The sequence below is a fragment of the Podarcis tiliguerta genome (assembly GCF_965153285.1).
Source record: "Podarcis tiliguerta genome assembly, chromosome: 11".
Lineage (NCBI taxonomy): Eukaryota > Metazoa > Chordata > Lepidosauria > Squamata > Lacertidae > Podarcis > Podarcis tiliguerta.
In genome coordinates, this window is record NC_139544.1 from 45,736,524 (window position 1) to 45,748,723 (window position 12,200).

General features: G+C 43.4%; 1 protein-coding gene across 10 annotated transcripts in view; it reads left to right on the forward strand.

The window, feature by feature from the left end:
* LIFR (LIF receptor subunit alpha) overlaps window positions 1–12,200 on the forward strand; it is a 91,681-nt gene that overhangs the window by 63,249 nt on the left and 16,232 nt on the right. For all 10 annotated transcript variants that reach the window (XM_083402714.1, XM_083402720.1, XM_083402719.1 and 7 more), the window contains exons 12-15: window positions 2,976–3,046; window positions 4,253–4,466; window positions 9,286–9,462; window positions 11,524–11,625. In XM_083402714.1, coding sequence (XP_083258840.1) covers window positions 2,976–3,046; window positions 4,253–4,466; window positions 9,286–9,462; window positions 11,524–11,625 — 564 coding nt within the window. The remainder of the gene's footprint in view (window positions 1–2,975; window positions 3,047–4,252; window positions 4,467–9,285; window positions 9,463–11,523; window positions 11,626–12,200) is intronic.

Here is a 12,200-nt window from a genome sequence, read left to right on the forward strand (position 1 = left end):
CACACATTTCCCCTTACTTTTTAGGAGGGAAAAAGTGAGTCTTATAGAGCAAAAAATGTGGTACTTATTAGCAATACTAACATGAAATTTGGTCCAAACTTCTTACAAACCCACAAACAAATATACTCCTGAGCCTCAGCAAAATGCAGGACTAACAGTATAGACTCTAATGCCATAGCAATCCAAAGAGGCACAAAACAAGGATGCCCACTGTCTCCCTTCCTATTCATCCTGGCTCTGGAACCTCTAGCAATCCGAATCTGAGCAGCCACAGACAAGGGAGTGGAAATAAAAGGCAGAACCTATAAATTAGGGCTCTTTGCAGACGACCTAATGGTCACAACACCAGACCCCATAAACACAGCAGCCTCCCTAATCAGAGAACTCAACATGTTTGCAATGTGGTTGGGCTTACAGGTATATTTTGCAAAATCTGAGGCTATGTGCTTCAACACCCCCCTTCATACACAAAAAGAATTTGCCAACATCACCAATATAAAACTTTGCTGCACCATGTTCAGATACGTAGGGGTACAAATAACCAACAAATTATACCTCCACAACTACAACCCCTTGTGACGACAAATCAACAAAGACTTGAGGAAATGGAACAGCACCGCAGCTTCACTCTGGCACAATAGCCATGCTCAAAATGACCACCCTCCCAATTTGGATTCTCCCAGCCCAACTTCACAAATGGCAGAAAAAATGACACTCATTTATCTTTTCACACAAAAAACTGAGAATAAGCCCTAAATACCTGCACCTTCCCTCTTCAGCAGGAGGATGGGGAATCCCCAACATAAAAGCATACTGCATCACCAACCAAGTACGCCACATAATCCCGTATATCCTAGAAGACAAGACGAAAAAATGGGTACACATGGAGAGGGACACAATTGAAAATACCCGCACCTCTGCATACCCATTTCTCCCAAACAAACTAAGGAAAATCCCCGCAACACGTCACACAGACCATGCTTAAAGCATGGAGAGAAGTAGGTAAACTGTCCCCAACCCCATCCTCACTATTTTCCCTGGCACACCACCCACTATTTCACCATGCAGCACAAAACTTCCAGATAAAACCTGGCAAGCCAAAGGCTTATACTGCCTAGCAGACTTCTACAAAAAAATTACAAACCCATATCAACACAAGACAAACTACGGGACACCCAAATGTCCTGGCTAACACACCACCAATTACATGCCCTCTTAACAAACAACCCAGTAGTAAAATCAGCAGCAACTAGGCCCTTGACAACCTTCGAAAACCTCCTAACAGCAAAGGGATACAGCAAAGAGATGGTATCCACAATATACAAAAGACTACTCCAAAATTACCCCTCAACGTAATCAAAAAAACAATGGGAGGATGACAATAGGCTATGAGATTAACCCCACCCAATAGACCAGAATGTGGTCTAAACCTCCCTTTAAATCCATATCAGTAAAAAGAAAAGAATGCACTCTGAAACTCACTTACAGGTGGTACCTAACACTATGGAAACTAATGCTAATATGCCCAGGAACCTCACCAAAATGGTGGAGAGGATGCACCTCCATAGGAACATACATACCTCCACATGTGGTGGGAATGTCCTAAAATCCAACTCTTCTGAACATCAGTCATACAAGAAATATGCAAAATAACTAAGCAAAGTATTAGAAGCCACCCCTGAACTAAGGGAAGACGGCCCTACTAAACATCTTCCAAGGTAATAATGCCCACTCACATCATGAGGAGCTCATAACCCAGCTACTCTCAGCAGCCAGAAGCATCATAGCCAGACACTAGAGAGACCTGTCAGGAGTCAGCATGGACCAATGGTATCAAATAGTATGGGAAACATCCTTTTTAGAAAAACTAACCAATAAACTGACACTGACACGGGGACAAATAGAAGAAGGCGCCTTCACCCCGGTATGGTTCCCCTTTATCACATACATAGCCCAACATGACAATGAGGACAATAGCATTCAAATCAATATGGCTAGCCTGATCCAAAAACGCACACACACTCCACTCACACACAAAAGCAAATTTTATTTAAGCCAGGGGTCAGCAAACTTTTTCAACACTGTCCCTCAGACCTTGTTGGGGGCCAGACTATATTTTGGGGAAAAAATAAATGAAATAAATGAACAAATAATAAACAAACAAACAAACAAACAAACAAACAAATTCCCATGCCCCACAAATAACCCAGAGATGCATTTTAAATAAAAGCACACATTCTACATATGTAAAAACACCAGGCAGGCCCCACAAATAACCCAGAGATGCATTTTACATAAAAGCACACATTCTACTCATGTAAAAACACACTGATTCCCGGACTGTTCGTGGGCTGGATTTAGAAGGTGATTGGGCCGGATCTGGCCCCCGGGCCTTAGTTTGCCTACCCATGACTTAAGCCAATCAAAGACAACCAACCACACCCTAGAGCTAGGCCACCCACATCTCTCTCACCACCAAAGAATTACAAGCGAATAGTAAAGAGAACCCACACAAGTGATGCTGACACAAAACCCCACACATACACTAAGTAGAAGAAAAGAAGCATTGCAACCCCACCCCACTCATAATTCCCCCCTCCCCCTCTTCCCCCTTTTCTTCATAACCTAACATTGTTTTTTAAAAAAAACTTTAAAAAATATATAGCAATAACTCTTTTTTTCCAGTTTGGATGAGGAGGGGAGGAGAGGTTTTTTTGCCATGATGAAAAAACCCCACTCTGCACTTTATAATAATTACAAAAGTTGATAAGACATTGTGCAGGCTTGGATAGGTTTTGGGATAAAGAAGTATCAGCTGTTTGAGATGTTTCTTCAATGTAAGAGTGCTGGAAATTGTGGGTCTTCTTCTTAAGCAGCTGTCTCTCTTGGTCATTGTTACAGTTTGGCAATTCTGTATACGTCAGCTGATAGCAATGAATATTTTCTTGAGTATAATCGAAAATCTCCTCTTTCAGCTCCAACAAGAAGTCTAGATCTCTGGAGAGAGAGAAGTCTTGATGGTGAGACTGTAAACCTCTTTTGGAAGGTATGTGTTCGGCTGCTGTTTTTGCTTTTAATTTGTCCTTAAATTACTGCCTCCCAGACAATACTGCTTGTTGCTTGCAAACTTTGCTCCTTCTGAGCCAATTCACACAACTCATTTTGCAGTGCAATATTGGACATAAGGTGAACTTTCTCCTCCCAGTCACACAAAAAATGGTTTTGTAAAAAACAACCCACAATCCACGTGGTAAGATGGAAAGTTATGGTATCATTATTGCTACATTTATAGTACTGAAATTTTGTTATCTGTATGCTCTTGCATTTGTTATATGCTGCTGTTTTTATTATTGCTGCTGTTATGAAACAATTCTCGCAGTCTGGTAGTTGTTGTTCTCTTTGACATCTGGTGGGAGGGCATTCCACAGGGAGGGCGCCACTACCGAGAAGGCCCTATGCCTGGTTCCCTGTAACTTGGCTTCTCGCACTGAGGGAACCGCTAGAAGGCCCTCAGCGTTGGACCTCAGTTTCTGGGTAGAACGATGGGGGTGAAGATGCTCCTTCAGATATACTGGACCGAGGCCGTTTAGGGCTTTAAAGGTCAGCACCAACACTTTGAATTGTGCTCGGAAACGTATTGGGAGCCAATGTAGGTCTTTCAAGACCGGTGTTATATGGTCTCGGCGGCCACTCCCAGTCACCAGTCTAACTGCCGCATTCCGGATTAGTTGTAGTTTCCGGGTCACCTTCAAAGGTAGCCCCACGTAAAACGCATTGCAGTAGTCCAAGCGGGAGATAACCAGAGCATGCACCACTCTGGCGAGGCAGTCCGCAGGCAGATAGGGTCTCAGCCTACGTACCAGATGGGGCTGGTAAGATCAGTGTTAGAGCATCTGCTTTCCATGCAGAAGGTCCAAATTCAATCTCTGACATCTCCAGGGCATGCCTCCCGTCTGAAACCCTGGAAAGCCTCTGCCAGTCAGTGCAGACAAAACTGAGATGGATGGACCAATGGTCTGGCTCTGTAGGAGGCAGCTTCCTATGAGCCTTTCTTTGATGGCTGGTTTGCTAGAAATATATAAATGGGTTGCCCAGCAGTCAGCGAGTAAACTGCAACGAGGCCCAGCTTATAGGGCTGTTTTAAGTACCTTTCTGAAAATGGCTTTGTGAAAGCATGCTTTTCTTGCATACTTCCTTTTCTATTTCCCTTGAACCTGCTATCTCTCTCTCTCTCTCTTTCTTTTTACAACAGCCACTACCCGTTTCAGACACAAATGGCTTGATAGAGGCTTACGAAGTGTCTTGGTCCCTACCAGAGGGCTCCACTCACAACAAGTCGGTTTCTGCGCCTGCCAGCAACATCTCAATAAAGCTTGGGGAAAATGATTGTGCATTCTCGGTGGTGGCAAAAAACAAGGCTGGCCACTCTCCTCCTTCTCAGATAAACAGTGCAGATATTCCAGTCAGTAAGTATGAGATAAAACTCTTTGTCAATTGTGGTTCCTATCTGTATGCCCCATTTTTGGAGAAAAAAATGCATGAAATGTGTGTACTTTGTGTATCTATCTCCTAATACAGTGGTACCTCGGGTTACATACGCTTCAGGCTAACCCAGAAATATTACCTCAGGTTAAGAACTTTGCTTCAGGATGAGAACAGAAATCGTGCTCCGGCGGCACGGCAGCAGCAGGAGGCCCCATTAACTAAAGTGGTGCTTCAGGTTAAGAACAGTTTCAGGTTAAGAACGGACCTCCAGAATGAATTAAGTACTTAACCTGAGGTACCACTGTATACTGTTAGATTCTGATGGATTGTTGAACGATGCTTTGTTTGATATAAATTGTTTAAAAGTTATTGTGACTTTTTGTATTGGATCAAACTGCTATTGTTACTGTTTCATGTTTTTATTGTGTTTTAATATGTGTTGGAAGCCTTCAATTGGGATGGGGTAATACACCATAGAAGAATATGTGGTTGAAATTTATACGTAGGCCCTTAGGCCCCATCTGAACTACCGTATTCTTCGCACCATAGGGCACACCAGACCATAGGGCGCACCTAGTTTTGGGAGGCAGAAAACAGGAAAAAATTATTCTGAACCCCAGAAGCCAGAACAGCAAGAGGGATCTGGCTTCTGGGATACCGTGTGGCTGTTCTGGCTTCTGGGGTAACCGCGCCAAGCCTCTTCAGGGCAGCGGGATGAAGGCTCCCCTTGCCCGAAGAGCCTGTGCATGGCTAAGGCAGAAGCCAGAACAGACGCGTCGCTGAAGGGGCACTGCGCCTTCTCTCTCTCTGTGCAGCACCCCTCCTTCACAGGAAAGGTGCTGCGCAGAGAGGGAGAAGGCGCAGCACCCTTCAGCGAAGCTGGAGAAGGAGAACCTTCTGTTCCTCCTCGGGCTTCTCTGGACAGGCACGCCGCTGCGAAGCGGGAAGAGGAACAGGAGACCCTTCTGTTCCTCCTCCGGCTTCGCATGACAGGTGCGTTGCTCAAGGGGCGCTGCACCTTCTCTCTCTCTCTGCGCAGAGAGAGAGAGACGGCGCAGCGCCCTTCAGCAAAGCTGGAGAAGGAACAGAAGGAGACCCTTCTGTTCCTCCTCCGGCTTCCAGGACAGGCGCATCGCTGCGAAGCCAAGGAGCCTGCATTCGCTCCATAGGACGCACACACATTTCCCCTTCATTTCTGGAGGGGGAAAAGTGCGTCCTATAGAGCGAAAAATACGGTATACATTTAAAGCAATGAAGAAGCCTGGGAACTGTAGTTTAAGGATGCTAAGCTGCTAGGAGCTCCCCCCAGTCCCTCCCCAGAACTACAATTCCCAGAGTGGTTTTTAACAGTCAGTTCTGAAATTTGCAGCTTCATGAGGGAAATAGTGGTCTCCAAACAACTTTCAGCATTCTTGAACTACAGTTCCCAGGAGTCTTTGGGAAAAGCCATGGCTGTTTAAAGTGGTATAATACTGCTTTAAATTTATAGTGCAGGTGGGGCCTTAGGTTAAGTACTTAAGTACTTAATTCGTTCCGGAGGTCAGTACTTAACCTGAAACTGTTCTTAACATGAAGCACCACTTTAGCTAATGGGGCCTCCTGCTGCTGCCGTGCCACCGGAGCACGATTTCTGTTCTCATCCTGAAGCAAAGTTCTTAACCTGAAGCACTATTTCTGGGTTAGCAGAGTCTGTAACCTGAAGGGTATGTAACCTGAGGTACCCACTGTATTTGTTTGTTGGTTCTAGGGTAGGGGTGAAAAGATTTGGACTTGCTGGTATAACTGAATATGATCCAAGATATGTAGTCTTCATGCTGTTCAAGATTTCAGGGTTACTTTTTTTGTTGTTCACGCTCATTGGCTGAACAAGTTGATGCAACTTTTATGGAGTTATGTAAGCACTCTTGGTGAGTAATACAGACTTGTAGGCTGCTCCAGGTCATGCACTTCTGTGGCTCTGACTGAAGCGAGCAGCTGGCAGTTCTTACGCCTCCTCAGACGCTTCTTAGAAAAGAACTTTTTGAATGACTGGATGCCTTGCTTGGCGTTACCCGCAGCACAACTCAGTTCTGAGGCACTGTGAGTCACAGATCGTAGTCATGGAGGGTGACTCATCCGGAAAGCAGCACGAGGAATAATAAGCAGGTCCTTTCAGCCTGGGCTCCGTTACATTCTGCAAATGCTTTGGATGCCTGGAAGAGATAATAGTGCATTTGTGTGTTCCTCACCTTGGAAAAGGATATTGTAGAGTTGAAAAAGGTTCAGAAAAGGGCAGCCAAAATTATCAGGGCGGGGGTGGGTGGAGCAACCCCCTCTGAGGGGGAAAAATACAGCATTTGGGATTTCTTAGTTTAGAGAACAGTCAAGAAAGAGGTGGCATGATAGAGGTTTATAAAATTATGTACAGCATATAGAAAGTGAATAGAGAACAGTTTTTCTCCCTCATAACACTCGTGGACATAAAATGAAGCTGAATGTTGGAAGACTGAAGACAGAAAAAAGTGTTCTTCTTCTTCTTCTTTATACCCCACCCATCTGACCGGGTTGCCTCAGCCACTCTGAGCGACTTCCAACGCATATACAGTGGTACCTCGGGTTACATACGCTTCAGGTTACATACACTTCAGGTTACAGACTCCGCTAACCCAGAAATAGTGCTTCAGGTTAAGAACTTTGCTTCAGGATGACAACAGAAATCGTGCTCCGGCAGCGCAGCAGCAGCGGGTGGCCCCATTAGCTAAAGTGGTGCTTCAGGTTAAGAACAGTTTCAGGTTAAGTACTTAACCCAAGATACCACTGTAAAAACATAACCAAACATCAAACATTAAAAACCTCCTTATACATTGCCGAATAGGAAGCGTTCGGCAAAGTTATCCAGGGCTTAGATCATCACAGTCAAAATAGTAGGACAAGTTGAGATACACATAGGAGACATACAGCTCCAGGTTGATCTGCCAGTTGATGCTAGATCTGGCACACCTGTGTAAAGAAAGCGCAGGGATCCAGGCCGCAGAAATCATTTCAGTGGAGGCTCTTACATTCATCTCCCTCTGATATTGCATTGGGTTGCAGATGGCAACATTCCAATCGTAGGCCATTATTATGAGGAAGGTGAAATCGTTTGCTTCAGATGTGTTTCCTCCTCCCCGTTCTATACATTTTGGGAGTTTCTTTCCTTGGGAGATTTCTTAGCTTCCACCTGGAATTGTGCACCTGCAATAGGCAGCTTGTCGCCAAAGTAAAACATTTATGCATTGCATTTCTCACCCAGCAGTATTTCTCCTCTGCTGCCTCCCCCCCCCCCTTTTCTCTGTAGCAAGCCAGCTCAGTTCTATATTTGGTATTTGATGCTGTTCCAAGTTGAGCAGCTCGTGACTTGGCAGTCGTTCACTACTAGCCCAAGCCATATGGGGAGAAAATGTAATTATACAGTTAATGTAACCCGGAGGTGTTTTTCGTGGAAGATCTATTGATTTTCCTTGGACCTGATTTCCGTTTCATGCGCTTATATTGTGAGAGCCGCAGTCCAGTTCATCCAGGCTGATTTGTCATGCTGATTTGGAGAACCTGATTTTAAGCTGCTGTATCCCATTGAACTTCTCACAGAACTTAATCCAATTACCAGCAGGTCCTCCAATGTAAACAGATTTTAGATAGACATGTATTACCAATCTAGTGTATTAAGTGTGCTCTTAAGACTCAAAAACAGTGTCTTGCTTATCTCACTCACACTCTCTTACACTCTCTTACTCAAAGATCAATATGATATTCTGATAAGATTTTATTAGATATTTTGTGAGGAAATATACAGCTTACATCTTTCTAAGATGTGCTGGCATGCAAAACTGAGGCTCCTGGTCAAGTCAATCAGCCCGTTGACCAAGATTTCTGCTCCAAACTGAACAGCAAAGCTTAGATTGAGATTACAGAGATCCCAGGAGCTGGTCTCTCTTAAATTCTGGTTGTCTTCAAGAGGGCATGGATGCTGCACCTCCAATTACTGCCAGATGTGTCCAGCTTTCCTTCTGTGGTTGTCTAAAAAGACAAAAGGGACTCATTGGTAGTGGCACCCACCCTGTGGAACAGCCTCTCATCAGTTGCCAAGGAGATAAATAACTATACAACTTTTAGCAGACATCTGAAGGGCAGCCCTGTATAGGGAAGTTTTTAACGTTTGATGTTTTATTATGCTTTATATTTGTTGGAAGCTGCCCAGAGTGGCTGGGGCAACCAAATCAAGATGGGCAGGGTACTACTACTACTACTACTACTACTGCTACTACTAATAATAATAATATGAATGGGTTAACTGGGAGAAGGAAATAAAAGTAATCTTTATGAGGAAGGATGAATGAAGTCGGGAGGACCTGAGTTAAGCATTGTTTGGATTTGTTTCTCTTAAATGAGAGCAGTTGGACCAATTAGCTTCTTTTAAAAAAATATTTTTATTAGGAATTTCAGCATAACAATTTATCAAAAACATGCCATCTTCATTCCCCCCCATTTTACCCACCCCCTCCCTAAAAGAAAAACCCACTCTCCCTTCCCTCAGCTACTCTGTTTTTTCAGCACGTGTTATTCTTTGCATATTATAAAATTGTAAAGATCCTTAATTTATCTATCTATATGTTACCAATGATAAATTTGTGTATGTTTATTCTGGATCAATTAGGTTCTTTTGCATTTTTATATGTGTAGTTTTATTGCACGTGTCTTCGAACAAATGGGAAATTGGGAAGGCATTGTGAAATGCATTAAGAAGGCCCCAGGGACTAACCTTTGACATTATCAATGTTGCAGGCGATGCCCCAACAGAGATCGGAGTTGCCAAAGGAGATGGTATTTACGTCGCTTGGGAGCTTGACCCCAACGTCACCTGTGGCTATACTGTGAGGTGGCGTCAGGGGCCTGAGCCCAGTGCTGCTGTGAATTGGGAAACTTTTCCATCAGGCGTGTCGGATGCTGTGATCAAATCTGGTAGGAAATAACTGCTTAACATTTGTTTCTGCAAAGAACTGTGCTTGCATGTGAAAGTGAGAATCACCATGATTTAGGAACAGGGCCATAGCTGTCAACCATCCCTTATTTGGTGGGAAACTCCCTTATCCCAGCGCTGTGTCCCGCTGCTGTCCCTTATTGATGATGTCCCTTAAATTTCCTGGGTTTCAAAGGAAGCAGCTCTTCTCCTTCCCTCCCTTCTGGCCAGGGAGGAGGGAGGCTCCAACTGTGTTGCTTGGCTGCATTGCTCACCCAATAAGGAGTCTAAGAACGAGTGGGGGGTGGAGCTTGCATACCTTGTGCCAATCAAATTGGCCACGTTGCCTGGGGTCTCGCCTTTGCTCAGCGCTTCCAGCAGAGAGGTGATGGTGGTTTTCCTTGCTGCATCCCCTTTGCCTGGTTGCTGTGCTGTGGGAACCACTGCTTGAGGCTTTGTTTGGCTGCTGGCTGGGCTTTGTGCCTTTGGCTCGGAGTGGCTCAGAAGTTGAACATACCTGTGCCCGGAAAATCCCTTATTTTGGCTGCTGATCCCTTATTTTCGAGGCTGCTGGTCCCTTATTTTCAAATTTGTAAGTTGACAGCTATGGACAGGGCATGTGTTTGGGACTCTGCTGTTTTTGAGCAGGAGAGTTTGCATTTCAAGCTAGAGCTTCTTCCTGACCCCTCCCCCCCCCCCATGATTTTCTGTTTTATGTATTCCTATGTTGAGATAGAAATTACCCTTTTAATGGTAGCTTGCTTGTAAAGTTTGGGTACTTATCCACATATGTCTCAGGAAAGCATTTTTGTTCTCCAAATGGAGTTTATTCCTTGGCTGCAATGTTTATCTTTTCTTTTCTTTAAGATTTGCTTATTTATGTAAAATATTGATAAACCACACTTTCATGAAAAAATATTAGCATATGGTATGCAATCAAAGAAACACGGTAAAAAGAAATTTAAAATGCCAGATGTATCTGTAGAAGCTGGTTGGCAAAAGCATATTAGGTTTGAAAGCCCTGTCTGAGCAGTACAGTTTTTAGAAGAGATGTAGAAATGATTAGGGATGATTCCTGCCAAACTTCTGAAGGCAAGCAGTTGCACAGAACAGGGCCTGCCACACCTTGTTCAAAGCTTGAGATCTCTGGTTGGTTTAAACTCAAGCAATCCAGGATCAATCTAATCATAGTTCAAACTTGGGGACGGACGGACTCTGGTTTGTTTAAATATCACAGGCAATTCTGTGGAACTTGAATGCAGAAGTCAAAGCTGCCTCTCTCCTTGTGACTGCTACGAGGCTGAGGTTGGGTGTGTGCAAGTCTCATGCATGTCATTCTAAAAACGGTGGTTTGGCTTTGCATTTGCAAATGGTCTGTGTGTCTTTAGAGCTGCTTCTGAACTTTAGTGTGTGGTTGGTGGAGATGTTAAGAGCCTGTATCTGAAGGTCAAGGGCAGTTTGTAAATAAGCATTGTATCATCATGCTGCCATCCATTCACCTGAGGCTTGCTTTTTAGGCTTTAGGTGTGTGAAATTGGTATTATGATGGTGATGGATACCCAGGCATTAAATAAATGACACATTGGATAGAGTTGGCCAGCCAGGAAATATTGGAGTCACTTAAAGGCTTGTTGCATAGAAGTGGATATTGATCATATTTATTACAACTGCCCCAAGGTTGGAATCTTTGTGAACATGAATCTTGATAGAATGGAGAATATGATGGGTTAGGATTTACCTTTGAATCCCTTGGTGGAAAATCACTTTATTGAGAAACAGACACATTTTGCAATGTATCAAAACATTAAAGTCTTAGTAGGGTTGTTGCAAATGAATTATAATTTACTTGCTAGTGCCTGATAAAATAATATAAATAAATACAAGAAGCAACTCTCAGATTTGATTTGGGGAAACTGACATTATTTTCATGGTTTTAAGAGTTGAATTGTGGCCAGATTTAGCCATAAAGGAGCAACTCCCTTCTTGTAAAGGATTGAATGTCTCTATTCTCAGAATGTAGAGTACTGTAAAATAAGATATGTAATTATTATTTTGTCCCACAGATCTCTTTCAGCCAGGAATCAGATACAGATTTTCTGTCCATGGCTGCAAAGACAACGGATATCAACTACTGAAGTATATAAATGGCTACACACAAGAGCTGCGTAAGTGCCTTTAATTTTGCTAAAGATTATTCAGATGCAAGAGAAAATGTGTTGACACTTCTAGGGTTTATTGAACCAAAATAAAAGAGGGAAATAGGGACAGAGTGAAAGTGCATTATCTTAGCAATTATCTTAGGAAGGTTCATAGCCTAGTTTTGCATCAAGACCAATGAGGTGAGTTAGTCAATTGTGTAAATATATCCTAAGGTGGGTTGCATCAGCAGGATTGCAACTGTCAATATCAGTCTCTCTCCATTGCTAATCCCGTCCCCCGAGTCTTAAATTTCTGTACCCTTCCACATTTCTGCAACAATTTGCATTACACAAACTTAACAAAAATCTGTACACATTTCTGTTAACCAGCTCCTTTCTGCAATCCGTTTTGACTACTATTCACATTTTTGCAGTCAAATTTCCCTAATAATATGCATTTTTCTCCAATATATGCAGTTCTATGAACATTTCCCCCTAAAATGTGCAGGGTTCAACTACGTCTGAAATAACCTTGTTGTTTCTGGATTGCATTCCTGTTCCCTTTGTTACTTACATGATAGATTCTCCTGCTGAAGATGGTT